Raw genomic sequence first — 25,543 nt, 5'->3', positions numbered from 1 at the left:
GCTGAACTACTGGGTATTTCAGTAGCTTTCAGATGACCACCTTCAGTCCTTGCCCCAGCAGGTGGAAACGTGGGATGGAGGTCAGCACGTGCGCCCTCAGGTCGTAGCGGGGCCTTCTCAGCCCCGGGGTGGGGATGCTGTTCCTGGGGATGCTGGTTGCAGCCCGCGGTGGGGCTGCCGGCGGTGGGGCTGTCAGCAGCAGGCCAGGGCGGAGCTGGCAGTAGCAGGGGTGTGGGTACCAGGCTGGGGTGGGGATGCTGGTTCAGGGGCGGTTGTTCCTTTAGGAACGGCGAGGTGGCACCGCGGCTGCAGCCTGTGCCGGGCAGGGGCGCGGTGTGAAGGCAGCAGAAGTGGAAGTGGCGCTGGGTGGGCCCAGGGCCGGCAGCGTGATGGTGGGCAGAGAGGGCTCCCGCATACCAGAGTGGTGAGGGCGTCTGCCCTGCCTTGCCCCTGCCCCCACCGCTCTGCAGCTTCCTCCCGCACGGCCCACTGCTGCCGGGAGCCATGGGGCACGGCCTGGCCGCGACACCAGTGGCTCCGGCGGCCGGCAGCACCGTGTCACCCGTTCCATTGAACGTATCGCAGCCCCCGGGCAGCGGGGAGCCGTAGTTCAAAGTGCGTGGGGCTGGGGGACTGGGGCAGGCAAGGGTCTCCGGGCCGGGGCAGGGCTCGGGGCCAGAGCCCCGGGCCAGAAGTTTAAGGCCTCCGTGCTGCGGGGTTTCAGTAGACGGGCTGCATGAAACCTGTCCCCTCAGGTGTGCGAGGGGCCTTTGCCCCCTGGCATCCCTCTGGCTTCCAAATGGCTTGGCAGGCACGTTGTTGCTGTTGGATGCTCTCCGCTTGCTGTGTCCTGCCTGCTGCCCGCTGCCGCCCCCACCGTGCCGTGCCCGCCCACCTTCCCCTCTGACAGCGTTTTTGAGTTATTGGGCACCTGGCACAACCACCCTCTTCTTCTTTTTCTTTGGTGGGATGCTGTCGCGCAGGGTGGTCTCTTGTGTTTTGGGGGCGCTGGCTGGTGCGGGGCGCTTGGCCTTCTTGCCGCCCATCTCTCCCGATCTGGGCACCATCTGGCAGGAGGCGGCACCCGGCGGCAGCGGCAAGCGGGTCAAAAGCACCCGGGGCTGCCTCCGCAGCGCCTCCTGCACCAGTTGGGCCGTGCGGGGTGGATGACGCTGGGGGGCAGCCGGGGGGCTGGCCAGGGGACTCAGGAGCGGGATCTGCAGGGGGCTCAGCAGGGGAGTCTCCGCAAGAGCCTTCAGGGGATCCTTGCGGGGACTCTCCACAGGACTGTCGTCTGAAGTCTCCGGAGAGCTCTCCTCAGAAGTGTCCGAGGGGCTGAGTGGCAGCCAGGTGGGGAGGTCTGCCGCCACCGTGCCCTGCTTCCCCTCGGGGTCCTGCAAGGGGGAGGCCGGCCCCCCCCAGAAGGGGTCGGCGTCCCCCAGCATTGCCGCTGCCAGGCGGTCCTTGGGGCAGTTGCCCTCCAGCCCGTTGTCCCAGAAGTCGGGGACTTCGCTGAAGGAGGCGGTGCTGGCAAGGCTGTCGGGGACATCAGGGAAGGTGATTTCACCGTCCCCCAGCATCACCGCTGCCACTTGCTCCTTGTTGCAGCCGCCCTCTGCCCTGTACTCCAAGAGGTGGGGGAGCTTGTTGAGGGAGGTGGTCAAGCTGGGGATGACGGGGACACTGGGGACAGTGTCCTCACCATCCCCCAGGCCCCCTGCCACGGCTCGTTCATTGGGGCAGCCACCCTCCGCCACGTACTCGGAGAGGTCAGGGAGCTCATTGAGGACGTCAGTGGTCAAGTTGGGGACGTTGGTGGTCAAGATGGTGTCCTCGCTGTCCCCTAGCCGCGCCGCCATGGCTTGGTCCTGGGGGCAGTCGCCGTCCGCCACGTACTCCGAGAAGTCGTGGAGCTCATTGAGGAAAGCAGTGCTGGCGAGGCTGTTGGGGAAATCAAGGCCATCAGGGACAGTGTCCTCGCTGTCCCCCAGCCCCGCCGCCGCCACTCGTTCACTGGGGCAGCTGCCCTCTGCCACGTACTCGGAGAAGTCAGGGAGGTGGCTGAGGAAGTTGGTAGAGTCGGGGACATTATCGACAGTGACCTCGCCGTCCCCCAGCCCCGCCACTGCCTCTCTCTCTTTGGGGCTGCCGCCGTATGCCCTGTACTCCAAGAAATGAGGGAGCTTGTTGAGGTAGGTGCTCAAGTCGGGGACTTCGGGGACACCGGGGACGGTGTCCTCGCTGTCCCCCAGCCCCGCTGCCACTGCTTGCTCCTTGGGGTAGCCATCGTCCGCCACGTACTTGGGGAGGTTGGGGAGCTCATTGAGGAAGGCAGTAAAGTGGAGGACATGGGGGACGGTGCCCACGCTGTCCCCCAGCGCTGCCGCCACCGCTCGCTCCTTGGGGCAGCCGTCCTCCGCCACGTACTCGGAGAGGTCGGGGAGCTCGTGGAGGAAGGCGGTGAAGCTGGGGCTGTCGGGGACATCGGGGACGGTGTCCTCGCTGTCCGTGGTGTCGAGCCAGGCGAGCACACGGCTGGCGGTGGTGTCCTCTGCCTGCTCAGGAAAGGCCTCGGCGAAGGCGTCTGGCCCCTGCTGGGGCAGATCCGCGGGCTTCCCCGGGGCCCCCGGGGTGGTCACCGCTGCTGAAAAAGGAAACAAAAGCAATCGAACCCCGGGGCGATGCCAGCTTTGCTAAGCTTGGCCACCCGACCATGGGCTCTGCCACCCCCCAGACCTCACCTTTGGGCTTCGTCGTGGCTCTGCCAGTCGGCAGAGGCAGGGTGGTCTGGCGGGGGCTGGCAGCAGGGACAGTGTCCTCGATGGCCGCCCCGTCCTTGCTGGAGGCCTCCAATGGCTTCTGGGCGCTGCCGGGCAGGGTGAGGAGCACGGGGGGGCCTGTGGGGTCCAGGGTCTCCCCCTGGCCCACGGCCCACGGCCCCAGGCCCATCGGCTGGTGGGGCACCAGTGTCCCCATCACCACCTGCTGTCCCCAGCTGTAGGCAGGGGGACAAGGAGCGGCCACGGTGGGGAGCTGCACCCTGCACGGGAGCTGCACCCCTTGGGGGAGCTGCACCGTGGGAGGGAGCTGCAGCCCAGGAGGGAGCTGCACGACACGGGGGAGCCGCGCCATCGGGGGGAGCTGCACCCCTTGGGGGAGCTGCACACCATGAGGGAGCTGCACCCCAGAGGGAAGCTGCACGACACGGGGGAGCTGCGCCATCGGGGGGAGCTGCACCCCTTGGGGGAGCTGCACACCGTGAGGGAGCTGCACCCCAGGAGGGAGCTCAGGGCCTTCCCAGAGGGGCAAAACGCCCGCGGCCTGATCCGTTGGGGGGGCAACGATCCTTCCTGCGCCTGGCAAGGCACCAGTGGCTGCTCCAAAGCACCGGGACCCCCGCCAACATCTCTGCATCCCGTTCCTCACGGCTGCTGCCACTGGCTCCGCAGGGGATGAGGACGGCGAGCTCTGCAGTGCTCTTCAAGAAGGCATTCCCTTGCTCTTGCCACTGCTAGCCAGCTGAAAAGGCTAGCCAGCCTCGGGAACCTCCACGTGTTGGTGGTTCTTCTCGTCTCCAGCAGCCTCGGCAAGCCTCCTCCGGCCTTCCTCCCTCAGCCCTCGCCAAGTAATTCCACCGCCTCCTCAAGGACTTCCTCTCGCACTTCGTCTTCGGGCTGCCCCCAGGCCAGCTATGGCAGCGGGCCGCGGGAGCGTGCTCCCTTTTATGCTGTCCCGGGGCATGGTGACTGCTGCGTTGCCGGGTGGTGGCACTGTGACACGGGGGGGACGGGGCCCCCCCCGCGCAGCCCCGCCCGCCGGCCCTCCGCCCAGCATCCTTCCCAGGAAGGCCTTTGGGCTGCTGGCCCCGAGGCAGTCCCTGGGCCCAGGAGGCTCAGGGGGCTGTCCCTGCCCTTGCTGGCCATGCACTGGGCACAGCTGCTGGGCGTCCCGCTAACTACAGCTGGACATTCAGACTGCGTCATGAAGGCTGTTTGTACCATAGCCATGTATTTGGTTGTGGGGATGCCAGAGGTGAAAGCAAGGCTTTGGGTTCCCTCTGCGTGAACTGTGCAGAGCCGTAGAGCACGTGCAGGATGGCCTCGCCGCTCCTGACCGATGCACCAAGGGACATTTGCTACTACCCTGCTTATGGTGAGGTCTTCTTCTGGGAAAGAAGTCCCAAATTGTTTTCTCTTCTTGACCCTCTTTTTCCTTGCACTCAAGAGCTTTTCTCCTCCTTTGGCCTTCACCCTCAAGACCTTTCCTGAAAGTGACGGCAGCCCTCTCAGCCTTTGTCTTGCTCCTGCTAGTCGTCTTCCCCTCAGCTAGATAGTCCCGAAGGTCCCTGGAGGTCCCTGCCAACTCAGCCCTTCTCTTCTCTCCTCTTCTCTTCCCTGCACTCAGGATGAGGCGCAGAACAAGGAGACCACTCTTTGCCTGAAATGCCAGGGGGTTTACAGCTCCAGAAACACTTTCGAGGACACAAATCAAAAGGGATACAAGTAGAAACAGGATTTCATTTTAGTTGACTTAATTTTACTTTATTTTATTTTCTGCCTGGTTATGTTGGTTTATGTTATTTTAGTTTAGTTTCTTTCATGTTATGTTATTGTATTTGATTTTATCAAATTTTCTTTGGGTTTATTTTTTATTATTTTATTTTATGTTGGTTAATCTTACTTTACTTTACCTTGCTTTATGCGTTTTTATTTTATTTTGTTATTTAATGTTATGATTTTATCATTTTATTATTTTATTTTCTCTGATTTTATTTGAGGCTATTTTAGGCCATTTTGCTGAATCTCTTTCAGAGCCGATGCTCACAAGCATTAGCACAATGCGCACGTGTAGGCAGGAGCAGGCTGATGTGTTCTTCAGTTTAGTTGGAAAAATCATGCCCTGCAGTGTGGCAAAGGAAAGCCGCAGAAAGGAGCAGCAGGAATACGGGCCAAGCAGTCCCTCGTTTCTCAACAGTGCAGAAGAACTTGAAGAAGGAGGATGGGTCCCGACCACCCCCAGAAAAGTAGAAGAAGAAGAGGGGTGTGGTGCCCTGGGGTATTTTCCCAAGTAGGACACGGGTCGATGACAAGCACACCTTTTGCCTTCCAAAACTTGCTCCGCTGTGCTTCTTGGCCAGGGAGGCAGGAAAAGCGCTCTCCTGCCTGCCCTGCGCTTGGATCGCATGCAGGGAGAGCTGAAAAGCGGCAGCTGCGGAGGGGGCAGCAAGCCTGGAGCCCTTCCAAGCACAGGCTGTTTTGCACAAGCAAGAACACCTCGGGAAACGGAGCCAAGGCAAGAGCAGAGCTCGCTCCTGCTCCAAACCTGCAATGGGCAAAAGAGCCAGGGAGCGCCAGGGCACGAGCGGCGCCTCGGAGGTGCAAGAGCAGCAGGCAAGAACTGAGCCCCAAGGGCCCAGAGGAGCCCTGACAAGGGGCTGCGCTCAATGCTGTTAGAGAGGAGAAGCAGCAACCCGCCGGGGGCCACCCTGGGCGTCCGCCCTGGGAGTCTAGAAAGCGTCCTCCCCCCGCATGCGGGGCACAAGGGCCACCTTCGTGGAGCAGGAGCAGCAGGCACCTAGCCAAAATGGCCCAAAGGAGCCCTGGCAAGGGGCCGTGCTCAGTGCTGCAGAGGAAGGCAAAAAGCCCCGGGGTCACTTGCTGGCCCAGCGTGCGGGGAAAAAAGCCTTCGTCCCCCCAGCTGCAGGGCACGAGAGGCCATCTTCGTGGTGCACGAGCAGCAGGCAGTAACCCAGCCAAAAGGGACCAGAGGAGCCCTGACAAGTGCTCATGCTCAATGCTGCAGAGGAAGGCAAAAAGCCCCCAGGGAGCAGTGCCAGTCTGCCCCGGGGGAAAATTCCTTCCTGACCCCAGCGCCGCCGGCGACCGGCTATTCCCTGAGCACGTGAGCAAGACCTGCCTCCTCGGCCCACAGGCTGCTCACGCCTCCCAGGAGATGCTCAAGCCCGATTCTCCCTCCACCTGCTGCCACCTCAGGGCCTTCCCAGAGGGGCAAAATGCCCACGGCCTGATCCCAGTATTCCCATTAGAACTGTGCGAATGATGGCATTTTTACTACGCTGAATCAAATCCATTCTATTCACAACATATGCTGTCTTTTACTGGAAAATACATAAAGGTAATGTTTGGAAAATTACTACAAGGCTACATTGTTTAGAATGAGACCATCAAAACACAAAGGCCACTTCAGCCAATGTCTCTACCCCTAGTATTACAAATAGCTACCAGGTAGAGTACTTGAGTGTCGGAGAAAGAACAGTCATAGCCTAGACACGTCCAAGTGCAAGTCTCCTTCAGTGAAAAAAATCACTCATCTGACAAGGAAATAACAGCAATGTCAGCAGCAGAGTCTTTAGAACAGTGTTTCTTTGTGGGAGCCCAAGCCCCGAGTTCAGCTATCTACCATAGCTACCTTATCCCCACACACGGGTATTGCTTTGAGCTTTGATGCCAGCAGCATCTCTCCTCTCCTTTCAGGGCAGCATTACAATACCAGGAGAGGGTGCCATCCAGCCAGAAACGCAGGATGCATTGGCAAGACAGCACTAAGCATACGCATTGAAATTAACCCCCAAAACAAGGCCAGGTTTATAAGCACAACGCTGTGGCGTCCAGAATTACTAGGTAGTGCCTGAAAGCACTGCAGCAACTCCTGCAGGAATATGCCCAAAGTCTACATGCAGAGCCACATAAATTCAGGGTTTTTTGCTTGCAAATGCTTCATGGGTACCAGGATGCTGCTGTACTGTCTTTCTGAGACTCCCTGTAACTCATCCGTCTACTTTATTTCTTCAGAACCAACATCAGAAAGACACGGCAAAACCACAAGCTGATGACATCTACTAATTGTGGTGGAGAGGCGTATCTTTAAGGCGGCTGGAAAACAGGAGCAGGCAAACAATGCCAGTGTAGCTGAGAGAGAACTGGACCGCGTGAATACCTAAATGACAGCATTAATCCTCTAGGCAGGATTGCATTTGAATATCTGTCGTTTTAGTCAGTACACCCAATTCCCGGTCCTCCATAAATCTCAGCAATAGAGAATACAGAGTTAAAACTGGGAGCACAGAGACCAGCTTAGGGTAAAAACAGACTTAGAAAGTGTCCGGATGATGTGTCCAGAAAGCCAAATCCTACTTACCTTTAACAGAGAGTGCAGCTGGGGGGGAAAGGGGAAGGAAGAAAAGGTGGAGAAAAGGAAAAGGGTGGGCACACAACTGAAAAAGAAAGGAGCGCAGTTATCGCGAAGACCAGCGCAGCTCGCTCTTTGATGCACGCAGATGCCTGCGTTCAGATGGGAAACAGCAGAAAAACCCTGACAGGGCTCCTTTTCACTGTCCTCCTCCCTGCGTGCGTGCTGGGACCTCCTCGTTTCCCCGAAGGCCTCCCAGACTCCCAGGGGGTAGCAAACAACTGCACCTGCAGAAGCAAAGGGGCGGCCGTGCCTCGGCTTCGGAGAGGCCCAAAGCCGCCCTGGGCCCCAGCAGCCCCTGGCGCCCCGGCATTTGCTTGGCCCCGAGGCCCCGCGGGGCCTGCCAGCACCGGGGACCCCCGGGGACAGAAGCCAAGGACAGCGGTCAGCCCCCGTGGGGAGAGGGACAGGGCTCTGTCCTCCCTTCTGGCCGCAGGAGGACGCCCTGGGCCGCGCCAGCACAGGGCGTCTCTCCTCCTCAGCGCCCGGGGGCAGCGAGGCCTGAGGGAGGCCCTGGGTGCTGGGCTCAGCCTGGCCGCTGCCAGCGGCTCCCGGCACGCAGCTCCTCCTGCCCAGGGCGGTGGCTGGAGCACAGCCAGAGCCACCCTTTGGGAAAGCCGTGCCGGTGCCCAGCAAAGCCCGGGCAGCTCCCCCCCGGCCCTGCCCCCGGCCCTGCCCCTCGCCCTTCCCTCCCCTCCCGCCCTGCGCAGGCCCAGCCCCCCCAGCCGCGCCATTGGCCACGGCGGAGCCAATCGGCGGAGCCGGAGGCGGGCTGTCAGTCAGAGCCGGGTGGGGCGGGGCCGGAGGGGGCCGAGGCCCAGGGGCCTGAGGAGAAAGGGGCGGGAGCCGGGCCGGGGGCAGCCGGGGCCCGGGGGGAGCAGGGCCAGGCCAGGGCCAGGGCCAGGCCCAGGCCACAGGGCCAGGGGAGCTGCAGGAGCAGGTATGTGCCAGTGGGGATGGGCCTGGGGCAGGGGCCTGGAGGCCTCACCGCCCACGGGCCCCGCCACGGCCCAGTCCCCAGCCCTGGGCCCGAGGGCTCAGCCCCAGGGCCAGCCCCAGCAGCAGGGTGGGAGCGGTTCCTGCTGCTGCCCCCAGGGTCGCCAGCCCCAGCCCTGCCAGCTGGAGGTGGGTGTTTGATGTCCGCAGGGCAGGGGAAGGCAGAGTGGCCTCCTCTCTGCAGGCGGCTCCGGGCTTTGGGGCAGGCATGCTGTGGTGGGGACAGGCCAGGGGCCTTTGCTGTCCCCTCCTGTGGGTCTGGTGCTGATGGACAGCCCCGCCTCTGCCGACAGCCTTTGAGAAATGGGGATTTCCAGACACGGAGCTGTTTCTGCCTCCTGGTGGGAGCACGCGCCGGGGCGTTGTTGGCAGAGCAGCCGGTGGGGAGCGCTCCTGGTTGGAGGCAGCTCCCTTGGCAGATGCTTGTGCTACCGCCAACCGGCCCAAAACCTTTCTAACGCCAATTTGGCATTCAGAAAGCAGGCCTTCTTTATTGCAGCGCTGGATGAACGGGGGATACCTCCGCCCAGCGTGCATGCCGTAGGTCACGCCAGCAAAGTGTTTATCAAACTTAAAACGCACATACTCCTTAATTTTCCGAGGAAAGTCATTGATATTACAATTATTTCCCAGAAATCATTACCATCTTTCCCCTCCCACCGGAGCATGCGCTGTTTGATTCTGGGGCTTGTTTCGGGGGTCCTTGGTGGTCGTTCTCCTCAAGTTCCAGCTGTCCGCTTGTTGACCTCGTTGTTTTTTTCCACCTCAGCATGCTGATTTGGCTGTTTCCTTTTGTTAAGAACACAGCTGACACTCGCCAGTGTTCAGGGAGTTTCTTGGTTTATGTTCAGACTGCCCATGATCTTTGTCCTGAGCTCACTCTTTCATTCAGAGATTCCTTCTTACCTTACAGGCCTCTCCTCTGTCCTTGGTTTCTGCGGGCATGCTGATTCACTTCCTTCCTAGCTCTACTCTGTCCTTGGTAGCTGTCAGTTGTTGGTGACCAACTTCTTCTAAGCAGGCCTTGATGATGAACGCTTTGAAGCAGGCCTTGGTAATTAACTCCTTTTCTGAATCCCACGTGTAACACTTGTGCCCCTCTCTGGGCCCCAAGGTGGGATACCTGCCTGTCCCCCCACCCAAGCTGTGCTGCGGGCTTCTGGGAATTGGGGGTACCGAGGGCGGATGGTTTTACCACAGCCGGGAAGGTCCGGTAACCTGTCAGGGACTTTTTTTTTCCTGGTGCTTGCAGTAGCAGGTTATTTGGTTTTGTCAATGTATTTTTTCTGAGGAAACTTCACCCAGGAAAGCGCAGCGTTTAGCTCTGGTTGCTCTCTGTGTGGATTGTGCCTGTCCTCAGCCAGGCACACAGCAGCTTTGAGAGGAGGAATGGGACTATTCCAGGGTGAGGTGAGCAGTGGGGATCCCAGGCCTGTTGTGTCTAAGGCAATCAGGGGAAAATGTGCGGTTAGAGCTGCCTGTGTTGCTTCCCCCTTTGATTGCAGTGCTCCCCTCTAGTTCTCTGTAATCCTCGCTTCTATGAGTCGGCTGCATCGGGTTTAAATTTCTGTAAGTACACTTTGCAGGTGTTTCGACTTGGTTCTTCCCAGGTTTGAAAATTCCGTGTGCAGGTCTCTCTCCTTTCTTCTCCCCTCTGTCCCACAGAACCGTATGTGACTGGCAGGGGCTGCAGAGTCTGTGTTTGCTCCCCGTGGTGAGGAAAATACGGGCATGAAAAAGAAAGAGATAACGATTCTGAAAAGACCCCTTTCTTTGTGCTCCTTTTCACATTGAGTTGCCTGTTGTGGGTTCTTAAATGATGCGGTTTGTAGGACTACCTCTTTTGCAGATTGAACATCCCTTGTCAGCATGGAAGAGAGCTGGACATGGACAAGCAAACGCTTGGGGCAGCTGCAGCGTAGGGATGGGGGCAGTCTGTAATATTTCTGTCAGGCTCAAAAGCTACAGGATGTTTCCATTGCAAGAGGCGAGTCTGTTGGGAGCCCCAGTCTCCCAAATTCCAAACGCCGTGTGTGAAAGAGTGCTGAGCCCCGTTGTTTCTTTCTGCTGCTCTCTAACGCAGTTTCTCTGGCTTTTTCTTTGGTTGGTTTTTAATGCCTGGTAGGTGTCCAAGCTCCGTTCCATCAAGGCACTTGCAAACCTGCCACTTGCCCAGCTTCTGCTGGGGGCCAAGCCAAAGGGATGAAGCCGCGTGCTCGTAGCAAGCCTGAAGCAAAGTTAAAGCGCTGAGAAGTTCCCCCAGTCAGCCCGGAGCCAGCGTGCAGCTGCGATGAGATGGAAGAGCCTGGGAAACCATTCGTCGGCAGGAGGCGATGGAAGAAGGTCCAGTGCGTGTGGCGCCCGGGATTAAGCGATACGCTCAGTTTCGTGTCTGGACCAGTACTGTGCTTGCCCTTTGACTAAGCCCCAGTTCAGAGCAGAAATTGTTGTTACTCCTCGTGGGTGCCAGAGCGCTGTTCCTGCTCTCTCCTCCCCGGTGCATGAATTTAATCTTCTGTGTCTAGGCAGGGCCTTGATAATGCTCCTGTGTGGGCACTGTGTATGTGAATGGCAGGTTTCCTGCATAGTTGTGACTGATCTTTCTTGCTTCTTTTCATGAGGAAAATCTTGATATGTACTGCGCAGGAACGATAGAAATGCAAAGAAGTGATGAAGAAAGAGGTGCCAGTCAAGGAGGGAGTGCAGGTTAGTTCTGTTTTTCAATTTTCTTGACTGTGTTCTAGCCAAAAGCCTTGTCTTAAACAATTGCAATGAGCTGAACTACTGGGTATTTCAGTAGCTTTCAGATGACCACCTTCAGTCCTTGCCCCAGCAGGTGGAAACACGGGATGGAGGTCAGCACGTGCGCCCTCAGGTCATAGCGGGGCCTCCTCAGCCCCGGGGTGGGGATGCTGTTCCTGGGGACGCTGGTTGCAGCCCGCGATGGGGATGCTGGCGGTGGGGCTGTCAGCAGCAGGCCAGGGCGGAGCTGGCAGTAGCAGCGGTGTTGGGTACCAGGCCGGAGTGGGGATGCTGGTTCGGGGGCGGTTGTTCCTTTAGGAACGGCGAGGTGGCGCCGCGGCTGCAGCCTTTGCCGGGCAAGGGCAAGGTGTGAAGGCAGCAGAAGTGGAAGTGGCGCTGGGTGGGCCCAGGGCCGGCAGCGTGATGGTGGGCAGAGAGGGCTCCCGCATACCAGAGCGGTGAGGGCGTCTGCCGTGCCTTGCCCCTGCCCCCACCGCTCCGCAGCTTCTTCCCGGCCCAGGGGCTCCTGGGGGCTGCCCCGGGGGGCTGCAGCGGCGTGCGTCCCACTGCTGTCGGGTGCTGCGGGGCACGGCCTGGCATGGGCTGCATGAAACCTGTCCCCTCAGGTGTGCGAGGGGCCTTTGCCCCCTGGCATCCCTCTGGCTTCTAGATGGCTTGGCAGGCACGTTGTTGCTGTTGGATGCTCTCCGCTTGCTGTGTCCTGCCTGCTGCCCGCTGCCGCCCCCACCGTGCCGTGCCCGCCCACCTTCCCCTCTGACAGCGTTTTTGAGTTATTGGGCACCTGGCACAACCACCCTCTTCTTCTTTTTCTTTGGTGGGATGCTGTCGCGCAGGGTGGTCTCTTGTGTTTTGGGGGCGCTGGCTGGTGCGGGGCGCTTGGCCTTCTTGCCGCCCATCTCTCCCGATCTGGGCACCATCTGGCAGGAGGCGGCACCCGGCGGCAGCGGCAAGCGGGTCAAAAGCACCCGGGGCTGCCTCCGCAGTGCCTCCTGCACCAGTTGGGCCGTGCGGGGTGGATGACGCTGGGGGGCAGCCGGGGGCGTGGCCAGGGGACTCAGGAGCGGGATCTGCAGGGGGCTCAGCAGGGGAGTCTCCGCAAGAGCCTTCAGGGGATCCTTGCGGGGACTCTCCACAGGACTGTCGTCTGAAGTCTCCGGAGAGCTCTCCTCAGAAGTGTCCGAGGGGCTGAGTGGCAGCCAGGTGGGGAGGTCTGCCGCCACCGTGCCCTGCTTCCCCTCGGGGTCCTGCAAGGGGGAGGCCGGCCCCCCCCAGAAGGGGTCGGCGTCCCCCAGCATTGCCGCTGCCAGGCGGTCCTTGGGGCAGTTGCCCTCCAGCCCGTTGTCCCAGAAGTCGGGGACTTCGCTGAAGGAGGCGGTGCTGGCAAGGCTGTCGGGGACATCAGGGAAGGTGATTTCACCGTCCCCCAGCATCACCGCTGCCACTTGCTCCTTGTTGCAGCCGCCCTCTGCCCTGTACTCCAAGAGGTGGGGGAGCTTGTTGAGGGAGGTGGTCAAGCTGGGGATGACGGGGACACTGGGGACAGTGTCCTCACCATCCCCCAGCCCCCCTGCCACGGCTCGTTCATTGGGGCAGCCACCCTCCGCCACGTACTCGGAGAGGTCAGGGAGCTCATTGAGGACGTCAGTGGTCAAGTTGGGGACGTTGGTGGTCAAGATGGTGTCCTCGCTGTCCCCTAGCCGCGCCGCCATGGCTTGGTCCTGGGGGCAGTCGCCGTCCGCCACGTACTCCGAGAAGTCGTGGAGCTCATTGAGGAAAGCAGTGCTGGCGAGGCTGTTGGGGAAATCAAGGCCATCAGGGACAGTGTCCTCGCTGTCCCCCAGCCCCGCCGCCGCCACTCGTTCACTGGGGCAGCTGCCCTCTGCCACGTACTCGGAGAAGTCAGGGAGGTGGCTGAGGAAGTTGGTAGAGTCGGGGACATTATCGACAGTGACCTCGCCGTCCCCCAGCCCCGCCACTGCCTCTCTCTCTTTGGGGCTGCCGCCGTATGCCCTGTACTCCAAGAAATGAGGGAGCTTGTTGAGGTAGGTGCTCAAGTCGGGGACTTCGGGGACACCGGGGACGGTGTCCTCGCTGTCCCCCAGCCCCGCTGCCACTGCTTGCTCCTTGGGGTAGCCATCGTCCGCCACGTACTTGGGGAGGTTGGGGAGCTCATTGAGGAAGGCAGTAAAGTGGAGGACATGGGGGACGGTGCCCACGCTGTCCCCCAGCGCTGCCGCCACCGCTCGCTCCTTGGGGCAGCCGTCCTCCGCCACGTACTCGGAGAGGTCGGGGAGCTCGTGGAGGAAGGCGGTGAAGCTGGGGCTGTCGGGGACATCGGGGACGGTGTCCTCGCTGTCCGTGGTGTCGAGCCAGGCGAGCACACGGCTGGCGGTGGTGTCCTCTGCCTGCTCAGGAAAGGCCTCGGCGAAGGCGTCTGGCCCCTGCTGGGGCAGATCCGCGGGCTTCCCCGGGGCCCCCGGGGTGGTCACCGCTGCTGAAAAAGGAAACAAAAGCAATCGAACCCCGGGGCGATGCCAGCTTTGCTAAGCTTGGCCACCCGACCATGGGCTCTGCCACCCCCCAGACCTCACCTTTGGGCTTCGTCGTGGCTCTGCCAGTCGGCAGAGGCAGGGTGGTCTGGCGGGGGCTGGCAGCAGGGACAGTGTCCTCGATGGCCGCCCCGTCCTTGCTGGAGGCCTCCAATGGCTTCTGGGCGCTGCCGGGCAGGGTGAGGAGCACGGGGGGGCCTGTGGGGTCCAGGGTCTCCCCCTGGCCCACGGCCCACGGCCCCAGGCCCATCGGCTGGTGGGGCACCAGTGTCCCTATCACCACCTGCTGTCCCCAGCTGTAGGCAGGGGGACAAGGAGCGGCCACGGTGGGGAGCTGCACCCTGCACGGGAGCTGCACCCCTTGGGGGAGCTGCACCGTGGGAGGGAGCTGCAGCCCAGGAGGGAGCTGCACGACACGGGGGAGCCGCGCCATCGGGGGGAGCTGCACCCCTTGGGGGAGCTGCACACCATGAGGGAGCTGCACCCCAGAGGGAAGCTGCACGACACGGGGGAGCTGCGCCATCGGGGGGAGCTGCACCCCTTGGGGGAGCTGCACACCGTGAGGGAGCTGCACCCCAGGAGGGAGCTCAGGGCCTTCCCAGAGGGGCAAAACGCCCGCGGCCTGATCCGTCGGGGGGGCAACGATCCTTCCTGCGCCTGGCAAGGCACCAGTGGCTGCTCCAAAGCACCGGGACCCCCGCCAACATCTCTGCATCCCGTTCCTCACGGCTGCTGCCACTGGCTCCGCAGGGGATGAGGACGGCGAGCTCTGCAGTGCTCTTCAAGAAGGCATTCCCTTGCTCTTGCCACTGCTAGCCAGCTGAAAAGGCTAGCCAGCCTCGGGAACCTCCACGTGTTGGTGGTTCTTCTCGTCTCCAGCAGCCTCGGCAAGCCTCCTCCGGCCTTCCTCCCTCAGCCCTCGCCAAGTAATTCCACCGCCTCCTCAAGGACTTCCTCTCGCACTTCGTCTTCGGGCTGCCCCCAGGCCAGCTATGGCAGCGGGCCGCGGGAGCGTGCTCCCTTTTATGCTGTCCCGGGGCATGGTGACTGCTGCGTTGCCGGGTGGTGGCACTGTGACACGGGGGGACGGGGCCCCCCGCGCAGCCCCGCCCGCCGGCCCTCCGCCCAGCATCCTTCCCAGGAAGGCCTTTGGGCTGCTGGCCCCGAGGCAGTCCCTGGGCCCAGGAGGCTCAGGGGGCTGTCCCTGCCCTTGCTGGCCATGCACTGGGCACAGCTGCTGGGCGTCCCGCTAACTACAGCTGGACATTCAGACTGCGTCATGAAGGCTGTTTGTACCATAGCCATGTATTTGGTTGTGGGGATGCCAGAGGTGAAAGCAAGGCTTTGGGTTCCCTCTGCGTGAACTGTGCAGAGCCGTAGAGCACGTGCAGGATGGCCTCGCCGCTCCTGACCGATGCACCAAGGGACATTTGCTACTACCCTGCTTATGGTGAGGTCTTCTTCTGGGAAAGAAGTCCCAAATTGTTTTCTCTTCTTGACCCTCTTTTTCCTTGCACTCAAGAGCTTTTCTCCTCCTTTGGCCTTCACCCTCAAGACCTTTCCTGAAAGTGACGGCAGCCCTCTCAGCCTTTGTCTTGCTCCTGCTAGTCGTCTTCCCCTCAGCTAGATAGTCCCGAAGGTCCCTGGAGGTCCCTGCCAACTCAGCCCTTCTCTTCTCTCCTCTTCTCTTCCCTGCACTCAGGATGAGGCGCAGAACAAGGAGACCACTCTTTGCCTGAAATGCCAGGGGGTTTACAGCTCCAGAAACACTTTCGAGGACACAAATCAAAAGGGATACAAGTAGAAACAGGATTTCATTTTAGTTGACTTAATTTTACTTTATTTTATTTTCTGCCTGGTTATGTTGGTTTATGTTATTTTAGTTTAGTTTCTTTCATGTTATGTTATTGTATTTGATTTTATCAAATTTTCTTTGGGTTTATTTTTTATTATTTTATTTTATGTTGGTTAATCTTACTTTACTTTACCTTGCTTTATGCGTTTTTATTTTATTTTGTTATTTAATGTTATGATTTTATCATTTTATTATTTTATTTTCTCTGATTTTATTTGAGGCTATTTTAGGCCATTTTGCTGAATCTCTTTCAGAGCCGATGCTCACAAGCATTAGCACAATGCGCACGTGTAGGCAGGAGCAGGCTGATGTGTTCTTCAGTTTAGTTGGAAAAATCATGCCCTGCAGTGTGGCAAAGGAAAGCCGCAGAAAGGAGCAGCAGGAATACGGGCCAAGCAGTCCCTCGTTTCTCAACAGTGCAGAAGAACTTGAAGAAGGAGGATGGGTCCCGACCACCCCCAGAAAAGTAGAAGAAGAAGAGGGGTGTGGTGCCCTGGGGTATTTTCCCAAGTAGGACACGGGTCGATGACAAGCACACCTTTTGCCTTCCAAAACTTGCTCCGCTGTGCTTCTTGGCCAGGGAGGCAGGAAAAGCGCTCTCCTGCCTGCCCTGCGCTTGGATCGCATGCAGGGAGAGCTGAAAAGCGGCAGCTGCGGAGGGGGCAGCAAGCCTGGAGCCCTTCCAAGCACAGGCTGTTTTGCACAAGCAAGAACACCTCGGGAAACGGAGCCAAGGCAAGAGCAGAGCTCGCTCCTGCTCCAAACCTGCAATGGGCAAAAGAGCCAGGGAGCGCCAGGGCACGAGCGGCGCCTCGGAGGTGCAAGAGCAGCAGGCAAGAACTGAGCCCCAAGGGCCCAGAGGAGCCCTGACAAGGGGCTGCGCTCAATGCTGTTAGAGAGGAGAAGCAGCAACCCCCGGGGGCCACCCTGGGCGTCCGCCCTGGGAGTCTAGAAAGCGTCCTCCCCCCGCATGCGGGGCACAAGGGCCACCTTCGTGGAGCAGGAGCAGCAGGCACCTAGCCAAAATGGCCCAAAGGAGCCCTGGCAAGGGGCCGTGCTCAGTGCTGCAGAGGAAGGCAAAAAGCCCCGGGGTCACTTGCTGGCCCAGCGTGGGGGAAAAAGCCTTCGTCCCCCCAGCTGCAGGGCACGAGAGGCCATCTTCGTGGTGCACGAGCAGCAGGCAGTAACCCAGCCAAAAGGGACCAGAGGAGCCCTGACAAGTGCTCATGCTCAATGCTGCAGAGGAAGGCAAAAAGCCCCCAGGGAGCAGTGCCAGTCTGCCCCGGGGGAAAATTCCTTCCTGACCCCAGCGCCGCCGGCGACCGGCTATTCCCTGAGCACGTGAGCAAGACCTGCCTCCTCGGCCCACAGGCTGCTCACGCCTCCCAGGAGATGCTCAAGCCCGATTCTCCCTCCACCTGCTGCCACCTCAGGGCCTTCCCAGAGGGGCAAAATGCCCACGGCCTGATCCCAGTATTCCCATTAGAACTGTGCGAATGATGGCATTTTTACTACGCTGAATCAAATCCATTCTATTCACAACATATGCTGTCTTTTACTGGAAAATACATAAAGGTAATGTTTGGAAAATTACTACAAGGCTACATTGTTTAGAATGAAAACACAAAGGCCACTTCAGCCAATGTCTCTACCCCTAGTATTACAAATAGCTACCAGGTAGAGTACTTGAGTGTCGGAGAAAGAACAGTCATAGCCTAGACACGTCCAAGTGCAAGTCTCCTTCAGTGAAAAAAATCACTCATCTGACAAGGAAATAACAGCAATGTCAGCAGCAGAGTCTTTAGAACAGTGTTTCTTTGTGGGAGCCCAAGCCCCGAGTTCAGCTATCTACCATAGCTACCTTATCCCCACACACGGGTATTGCTTTGAGCTTTGATGCCAGCAGCATCTCTCCTCTCCTTTCAGGGCAGCATTACAATACCAGGAGAGGGTGCCATCCAGCCAGAAACGCAGGATGCATTGGCAAGACAGCACTAAGCATACGCATTGAAATTAACCCCCAAAACAAGGCCAGGTTTATAAGCACAACGCTGTGGCGTCCAGAATTACTAGGTAGTGCCTGAAAGCACTGCAGCAACTCCTGCAGGAATATGCCCAAAGTCTACATGCAGAGCCACATAAATTCAGGGTTTTTTGCTTGCAAATGCTTCATGGGTACCAGGATGCTGCTGTACTGTCTTTCTGAGACTCCCTGTAACTCATCCGTCTACTTTATTTCTTCAGAACCAACATCAGAAAGACACGGCAAAACCACAAGCTGATGACATCTACTAATTGTGGTGGAGAGGCGTATCTTTAAGGCGGCTGGAAAACAGGAGCAGGCAAACAATGCCAGTGTAGCTGAGAGAGAACTGGACCGCGTGAATACCTAAATGACAGCATTAATCCTCTAGGCAGGATTGCATTTGAATATCTGTCGTTTTAGTCAGTACACCCAATTCCCGGTCCTCCATAAATCTCAGCAATAGAGAATACAGAGTTAAAACTGGGAGCACAGAGACCAGCTTAGGGTAAAAACAGACTTAGAAAGTGTCCGGATGATGTGTCCAGAAAGCCAAATCCTACTTACCTTTAACAGAGAGTGCAGCTGGGGGGGAAAGGGGAAGGAAGAAAAGGTGGAGAAAAGGAAAAGGGTGGGCACACAACTGAAAAAGAAAGGAGCGCAGTTATCGCGAAGACCAGCGCAGCTCGCTCTTTGATGCACGCAGATGCCTGCGTTCAGATGGGAAACAGCAGAAAAACCCTGACAGGGCTCCTTTTCACTGTCCTCCTCCCTGCGTGCGTGCTGGGACCTCCTCGTTTCCCCGAAGGCCTCCCAGACTCCCAGGGGGTAGCAAACAACTGCACCTGCAGAAGCAAAGGGGCGGCCGTGCCTCGGCTTCGGAGAGGCCCAAAGCCGCCCTGGGCCCCAGCAGCCCCTGGCGCCCCGGCATTTGCTTGGCCCCGAGGCCCCGCGGGGCCTGCCAGCACCGGGGACCCCCGGGGACAGAAGCCAAGGACAGCGGTCAGCCCCCGTGGGGAGAGGGACAGGGCTCTGTCCTCCCTTCTGGCCGCAGGAGGACGCCCTGGGCCGCGCCAGCACAGGGCGTCTCTCCTCCTCAGCGCCCGGGGGCAGCGAGGCCTGAGGGAGGCCCTGGGTGCTGGGCTCAGCCTGGCCGCTGCCAGCGGCTCCCGGCACGCAGCTCCTCCTGCCCAGGGCGGTGGCTGGAGCACAGCCAGAGCCACCCTTTGGGAAAGCCGTGCCGGTGCCCAGCAAAGCCCGGGCAGCTCCCCCCCGGCCCTGCCCCCGGCCCTGCCCCTCGCCCTTCCCTCCCCTCCCGCCCTGCGCAGGCCCAGCCCCCCCAGCCGCGCCATTGGCCACGGCGGAGCCAATCGGCGGAGCCGGAGGCGGGCTGTCAGTCAGAGCCGGGTGGGGCGGGGCCGGAGGGGGCCGAGGCCCAGGGGCCTGAGGAGAAAGGGGCGGGAGCCGGGCCGGGGGCAGCCGGGGCCCGGGGGGAGCAGGGCCAGGCCAGGGCCAGGGCCAGGCCCAGGCCACAGGGCCAGGGGAGCTGCAGGAGCAGGTATGTGCCAGTGGGGATGGGCCTGGGGCAGGGGCCTGGAGGCCTCACCGCCCACGGGCCCCGCCACGGCCCAGTCCCCAGCCCTGGGCCCGAGGGCTCAGCCCCAGGGCCAGCCCCAGCAGCAGGGTGGGAGCGGTTCCTGCTGCTGCCCCCAGGGTCGCCAGCCCCAGCCCTGCCAGCTGGAGGTGGGTGTTTGATGTCCGCAGGGCAGGGGAAGGCAGAGTGGCCTCCTCTCTGCAGGCGGCTCCGGGCTTTGGGGCAGGGCATGCTGTGGTGGGGACAGGCCAGGGGCCTTTGCTGTCCCCTCCTGTGGGTCTGGTGCTGATGGACAGCCCCGCCTCTGCCGACAGCCTTTGAGAAATGGGGATTTCCAGACACGGAGCTGTTTCTGCCTCCTGGTGGGAGCACGCGCCGGGGCGTTGTTGGCAGAGCAGCCGGTGGGGAGCGCTCCTGGTTGGAGGCAGCTCCCTTGGCAGATGCTTGTGCTACCGCCAACCGGCCCAAAACCTTTCTAACGCCAATTTGGCATTCAGAAAGCAGGCCTTCTTTATTGCAGCGCTGGATGAACGGGGGATACCTCCGCCCAGCGTGCATGCCGTAGGTCACGCCAGCAAAGTGTTTATCAAACTTAAAACGCACATACTCCTTAATTTTCCGAGGAAAGTCATTGATATTACAATTATTTCCCAGAAATCATTACCATCTTTCCCCTCCCACCGGAGCATGCGCTGTTTGATTCTGGGGCTTGTTTCGGGGGTCCTTGGTGGTCGTTCTCCTCAAGTTCCAGCTGTCCGCTTGTTGACCTCGTTGTTTTTTTCCACCTCAGCATGCTGATTTGGCTGTTTCCTTTTGTTAAGAACACAGCTGACACTCGCCAGTGTTCAGGGAGTTTCTTGGTTTATGTTCAGACTGCCCATGATCTTTGTCCTGAGCTCACTCTTTCATTCAGAGATTCCTTCTTACCTTACAGGCCTCTCCTCTGTCCTTGGTTTCTGCGGGCATGCTGATTCACTTCCTTCCTAGCTCTACTCTGTCCTTGGTAGCTGTCAGTTGTTGGTGACCAACTTCTTCTAAGCAGGCCTTGATGATGAACGCTTTGAAGCAGGCCTTGGTAATTAACTCCTTTTCTGAATCCCACGTGTAACACTTGTGCCCCTCTCTGGGCCCCAAGGTGGGATACCTGCCTGTCCCCCCACCCAAGCTGTGCTGCGGGCTTCTGGGAATTGGGGGTACCGAGGGCGGATGGTTTTACCACAGCCGGGAAGGTCCGGTAACCTGTCAGGGACTTTTTTTCCTGGTGCTTGCAGTAGCAGGTTATTTGGTTTTGTCAATGTATTTTTTCTGAGGAAACTTCACCCAGGAAAGCGCAGCGTTTAGCTCTGGTTGCTCTCTGTGTGGATTGTGCCTGTCCTCAGCCAGGCACACAGCAGCTTTCAGAGAGGAACATGGACATGGACAAGCAAACGCTTGGGGCAGCTGCAGCGTAGGGATGGGGGCAGTCTGTAATATTTCTGTCAGGCTCAAAAGCTACAGGATGTTTCCATTGCAAGAGGCGAGTCTGTTGGGAGCCCCAGTCTCCCAAATTCCAAACGCCGTGTGTGAAAGAGTGCTGAGCCCCGTTGTTTCTTTCTGCTGCTCTCTAACGCAGTTTCTCTGGCTTTTTCTTTGGTTGGTTTTTAATGCCTGGTAGGTGTCCAAGCTCCGTTCCATCAAGGCACTTGCAAACCTGCCACTTGCCCAGCTTCTGCTGGGGGCCAAGCCAAAGGGATGAAGCCGCGTGCTCGTAGCAAGCCTGAAGCAAAGTTAAAGCGCTGAGAAGTTCCCCCAGTCAGCCCGGAGCCAGCGTGCAGCTGCGATGAGATGGAAGAGCCTGGGAAACCATTCGTCGGCAGGAGGCGATGGAAGAAGGTCCAGTGCGTGTGGCGCCCGGGATTAAGCGATACGCTCAGTTTCGTGTCTGGACCAGTACTGTGCTTGCCCTTTGACTAAGCCCCAGTTCAGAGCAGAAATTGTTGTTACTCCTCGTGGGTGCCAGAGCGCTGTTCCTGCTCTCTCCTCCCCGGTGCATGAATTTAATCTTCTGTGTCTAGGCAGGGCCTTGATAATGCTCCTGTGTGGGCACTGTGTATGTGAATGGCAGGTTTCCTGCATAGTTGTGACTGATCTTTCTTGCTTCTTTTCATGAGGAAAATCTTGATATGTACTGCGCAGGAACGATAGAAATGCAAAGAAGTGATGAAGAAAGAGGTGCCAGTCAAGGAGGGAGTGCAGGTTAGTTCTGTTTTTCAATTTTCTTGACTGTGTTCTAGCCAAAAGCCTTGTCTTAAACAATTGCAATGAGCTGAACTACTGGGTATTTCAGTAGCTTTCAGATGACCACCTTCAGTCCTTGCCCCAGCAGGTGGAAACACGGGATGGAGGTCAGCACGTGCGCCCTCAGGTCATAGCGGGGCCTCCTCAGCCCCGGGGTGGGGATGCTGTTCCTGGGGACGCTGGTTGCAGCCCGCGATGGGGATGCTGGCGGTGGGGCTGTCAGCAGCAGGCCAGGGCGGAGCTGGCAGTAGCAGCGGTGTTGGTACCAGGCCGGAGTGGGGATGCTGGTTCGGGGGCGGTTGTTCCTTTAGGAACGGCGAGGTGGCGCCGCGGCTGCAGCCTTTGCCGGGCAAGGGCAAGGTGTGAAGGCAGCAGAAGTGGAAGTGGCGCTGGGTGGGCCCAGGGCCGGCAGCGTGATGGTGGGCAGAGAGGGCTCCCGCATACCAGAGCGGTGAGGGCGTCTGCCGTGCCTTGCCCCTGCCCCCACCGCTCCGCAGCTTCTTCCCGGCCCAGGGGCTCCTGGGGGCTGCCCCGGGGGGCTGCAGCGGCGTGCGTCCCACTGCTGTCGGGTGCTGCGGGGCACGGCCTGGCATGGGCTGCATGAAACCTGTCCCCTCAGGTGTGCGAGGGGCCTTTGCCCCCTGGCATCCCTCTGGCTTCTAGATGGCTTGGCAGGCACGTTGTTGCTGTTGGATGCTCTCCGCTTGCTGTGTCCTGCCTGCTGCCCGCTGCCGCCCCCACCGTGCCGTGCCCGCCCACCTTCCCCTCTGACAGCGTTTTTGAGTTATTGGGCACCTGGCACAACCACCCTCTTCTTCTTTTTCTTTGGTGGGATGCTGTCGCGCAGGGTGGTCTCTTGTGTTTTGGGGGCGCTGGCTGGTGCGGGGCGCTTGGCCTTCTTGCCGCCCATCTCTCCCGATCTGGGCACCATCTGGCAGGAGGCGGCACCCGGCGGCAGCGGCAAGCGGGTCAAAAGCACCCGGGGCTGCCTCCGCAGTGCCTCCTGCACCAGTTGGGCCGTGCGGGGTGGATGACGCTGGGGGGCAGCCGGGGGGCTGGCCAGGGGACTCAGGAGCGGGATCTGCAGGGGGCTCAGCAGGGGAGTCTCCGCAAGAGCCTTCAGGGGATCCTTGCGGGGACTCTCCACAGGACTGTCGTCTGAAGTCTCCGGAGAGCTCTCCTCAGAAGTGTCCGAGGGGCTGAGTGGCAGCCAGGTGGGGAGGTCTGCCGCCACCGTGCCCTGCTTCCCCTCGGGGTCCTGCAAGGGGGAGGCCGGCCCCCCCCAGAAGGGGTCGGCGTCCCCCAGCATTGCCGCTGCCAGGCGGTCCTTGGGGCAGTTGCCCTCCAGCCCGTTGTCCCAGAAGTCGGGGACTTCGCTGAAGGAGGCGGTGCTGGCAAGGCTGTCGGGGACATCAGGGAAGGTGATTTCACCGTCCCCCAGCATCACCGCTGCCACTTGCTCCTTGTTGCAGCCGCCCTCTGCCCTGTACTCCAAGAGGTGGGGGAGCTTGTTGAGGGAGGTGGTCAAGCTGGGGATGACGGGGACACTGGGGACAGTGTCCTCACCATCCCCCAGCCCCCCTGCCACGGCTCGTTCATTGGGGCAGCCACCCTCCGCCACGTACTCGGAGAGGTCAGGGAGCTCATTGAGGACGTCAGTGGTCAAGTTGGGGACGTTGGTGGTCAAGATGGTGTCCTCGCTGTCCCCTAGCCGCGCCGCCATGGCTTGGTCCTGGGGGCAGTCGCCGTCCGCCACGTACTCCGAGAAGTCGTGGAGCTCATTGAGGAAAGCAGTGCTGGCGAGGCTGTTGGGGAAATCAAGGCCATCAGGGACAGTGTCCTCGCTGTCCCCCAGCCCCGCCGCCGCCACTCGTTCACTGGGGCAGCTGCCCTCTGCCACGTACTCGGAGAAGTCAGGGAGGTGGCTGAGGAAGTTGGTAGAGTCGGGGACATTATCGACAGTGACCTCGCCGTCCCCCAGCCCCGCCACTGCCTCTCTCTCTTTGGGGCTGCCGCCGTATGCCCTGTACTCCAAGAAATGAGGGAGCTTGTTGAGGTAGGTGCTCAAGTCGGGGACTTCGGGGACACCGGGGACGGTGTCCTCGCTGTCCCCCAGCCCCGCTGCCACTGCTTGCTCCTTGGGGTAGCCATCGTCCGCCACGTACTTGGGGAGGTTGGGGAGCTCATTGAGGAAGGCAGTAAAGTGGAGGACATGGGGGACGGTGCCCACGCTGTCCCCCAGCGCTGCCGCCACCGCTCGCTCCTTGGGGCAGCCGTCCTCCGCCACGTACTCGGAGAGGTCGGGGAGCTCGTGGAGGAAGGCGGTGAAGCTGGGGCTGTCGGGGACATCGGGGACGGTGTCCTCGCTGTCCGTGGTGTCGAGCCAGGCGAGCACACGGCTGGCGGTGGTGTCCTCTGCCTGCTCAGGAAAGGCCTCGGCGAAGGCGTCTGGCCCCTGCTGGGGCAGATCCGCGGGCTTCCCCGGGGCCCCCGGGGTGGTCACCGCTGCTGAAAAAGGAAACAAAAGCAATCGAACCCCGGGGCGATGCCAGCTTTGCTAAGCTTGGCCACCCGACCATGGGCTCTGCCACCCCCCAGACCTCACCTTTGGGCTTCGTCGTGGCTCTGCCAGTCGGCAGAGGCAGGGTGGTCTGGCGGGGGCTGGCAGCAGGGACAGTGTCCTCGATGGCCGCCCCGTCCTTGCTGGAGGCCTCCAATGGCTTCTGGGCGCTGCCGGGCAGGGTGAGGAGCACGGGGGGCCTGTGGGGTCCAGGGTCTCCCCCTGGCCCACGGCCCACGGCCCCAGGCCCATCGGCTGGTGGGGCACCAGTGTCCCTATCACCACCTGCTGTCCCCAGCTGTAGGCAGGGGGACAAGGAGCGGCCACGGTGGGGAGCTGCACCCTGCACGGGAGCTGCACCCCTTGGGGGAGCTGCACCGTGGGAGGGAGCTGCAGCCCAGGAGGGAGCTGCACGACACGGGGGAGCCGCGCCATCGGGGGGAGCTGCACCCCTTGGGGGAGCTGCACACCATGAGGGAGCTGCACCCCAGAGGGAAGCTGCACGACACGGGGGAGCTGCGCCATCGGGGGGAGCTGCACCCCTTGGGGGAGCTGCACACCGTGAGGGAGCTGCACCCCAGGAGGGAGCTCAGGGCCTTCCCAGAGGGGCAAAACGCCCGCGGCCTGATCCGTCGGGGGGGCAACGATCCTTCCTGCGCCTGGCAAGGCACCAGTGGCTGCTCCAAAGCACCGGGACCCCCGCCAACATCTCTGCATCCCGTTCCTCACGGCTGCTGCCACTGGCTCCGCAGGGGATGAGGACGGCGAGCTCTGCAGTGCTCTTCAAGAAGGCATTCCCTTGCTCTTGCCACTGCTAGCCAGCTGAAAAGGCTAGCCAGCCTCGGGAACCTCCACGTGTTGGTGGTTCTTCTCGTCTCCAGCAGCCTCGGCAAGCCTCCTCCGGCCTTCCTCCCTCAGCCCTCGCCAAGTAATTCCACCGCCTCCTCAAGGACTTCCTCTCGCACTTCGTCTTCGGGCTGCCCCCAGGCCAGCTATGGCAGCGGGCCGCGGGAGCGTGCTCCCTTTTATGCTGTCCCGGGGCATGGTGACTGCTGCGTTGCCGGGTGGTGGCACTGTGACACGGGGGGACGGGGCCCCCCCCGCGCAGCCCCGCCCGCCGGCCCTCCGCCCAGCATCCTTCCCAGGAAGGCCTTTGGGCTGCTGGCCCCGAGGCAGTCCCTGGGCCCAGGAGGCTCAGGGGGCTGTCCCTGCCCTTGCTGGCCATGCACTGGGCACAGCTGCTGGGCGTCCCGCTAACTACAGCTGGACATTCAGACTGCGTCATGAAGGCTGTTTGTACCATAGCCATGTATTTGGTTGTGGGGATGCCAGAGGTGAAAGCAAGGCTTTGGGTTCCCTCTGCGTGAACTGTGCAGAGCCGTAGAGCACGTGCAGGATGGCCTCGCCGCTCCTGACCGATGCACCAAGGGACATTTGCTACTACCCTGCTTATGGTGAGGTCTTCTTCTGGGAAAGAAGTCCCAAATTGTTTTCTCTTCTTGACCCTCTTTTTCCTTGCACTCAAGAGCTTTTCTCCTCCTTTGGCCTTCACCCTCAAGACCTTTCCTGAAAGTGACGGCAGCCCTCTCAGCCTTTGTCTTGCTCCTGCTAGTCGTCTTCCCCTCAGCTAGATAGTCCCGAAGGTCCCTGGAGGTCCCTGCCAACTCAGCCCTTCTCTTCTCTCCTCTTCTCTTCCCTGCACTCAGGATGAGGCGCA

The 25,543-nt window shown here is 60.4% G+C and overlaps 3 protein-coding genes and 1 long non-coding RNA gene across 7 annotated transcripts in view; 1 reads left to right on the top strand and 3 right to left on the bottom strand.

Annotated features, from left to right (window-relative positions):
- The window catches only part of LOC148056184 (uncharacterized), a 53,871-nt gene that overhangs the window by 13,925 nt on the left and 14,403 nt on the right, over nucleotides 1-25,543 (top strand). For all 4 annotated transcript variants that reach the window (XR_015703626.1, XR_015703625.1, XR_015703627.1 and 1 more), the window contains exons 6-7: nucleotides 10,331-10,911; nucleotides 20,644-21,224. This is a non-coding gene — a long non-coding RNA (uncharacterized LOC148056184). The remainder of the gene's footprint in view (nucleotides 1-10,330; nucleotides 10,912-20,643; nucleotides 21,225-25,543) is intronic.
- On the bottom strand, nucleotides 267-5,464 carry LOC148056188 (uncharacterized). Its single transcript, XM_087753318.1, is given in 2 exon segments — nucleotides 267-2,735; nucleotides 2,737-5,464. Coding segments are annotated over 2 exon segments (2,493 nt in total). The 5' UTR covers nucleotides 3,415-5,464; the 3' UTR covers nucleotides 267-920.
- Nucleotides 11,739-14,562, bottom strand: LOC148056187 (uncharacterized). The gene is given in 2 exon segments (XM_087752858.1): nucleotides 11,739-13,553; nucleotides 13,555-14,562. Coding segments are annotated over 2 exon segments (2,493 nt in total). The 5' UTR covers nucleotides 14,233-14,562.
- LOC148056186 (uncharacterized) lies at nucleotides 21,218-23,992 on the bottom strand. The gene has a single exon (XM_087752549.1). The coding sequence runs from the start codon at nucleotides 22,987-22,989 to the stop codon at nucleotides 22,051-22,053; it is 939 nt and encodes a 312-aa protein (XP_087608675.1). The 5' UTR covers nucleotides 22,990-23,992; the 3' UTR covers nucleotides 21,218-22,050.

The sequence above is a fragment of the Nipponia nippon genome, unplaced genomic scaffold (genome assembly GCF_047370975.1).
Source record: "Nipponia nippon isolate SJK-2023a ecotype South Korea unplaced genomic scaffold, ASM4737097v1 scaffold_16, whole genome shotgun sequence".
Lineage (NCBI taxonomy): Eukaryota > Metazoa > Chordata > Aves > Pelecaniformes > Threskiornithidae > Nipponia > Nipponia nippon.
The sequence above is the reverse complement of the archived record's forward strand: the minus strand, read 5'-3'. Positions and strand labels throughout refer to the sequence as shown.

What these genes read in the sequence shown, in the direction of transcription:
- LOC148056186 (XM_087752549.1), bottom strand. Translation starts at nt 22,989, where the DNA reads ATGGCGGCGCGGCTAGGGGACAGCGAGGACACCATCTTGACCACCAAC.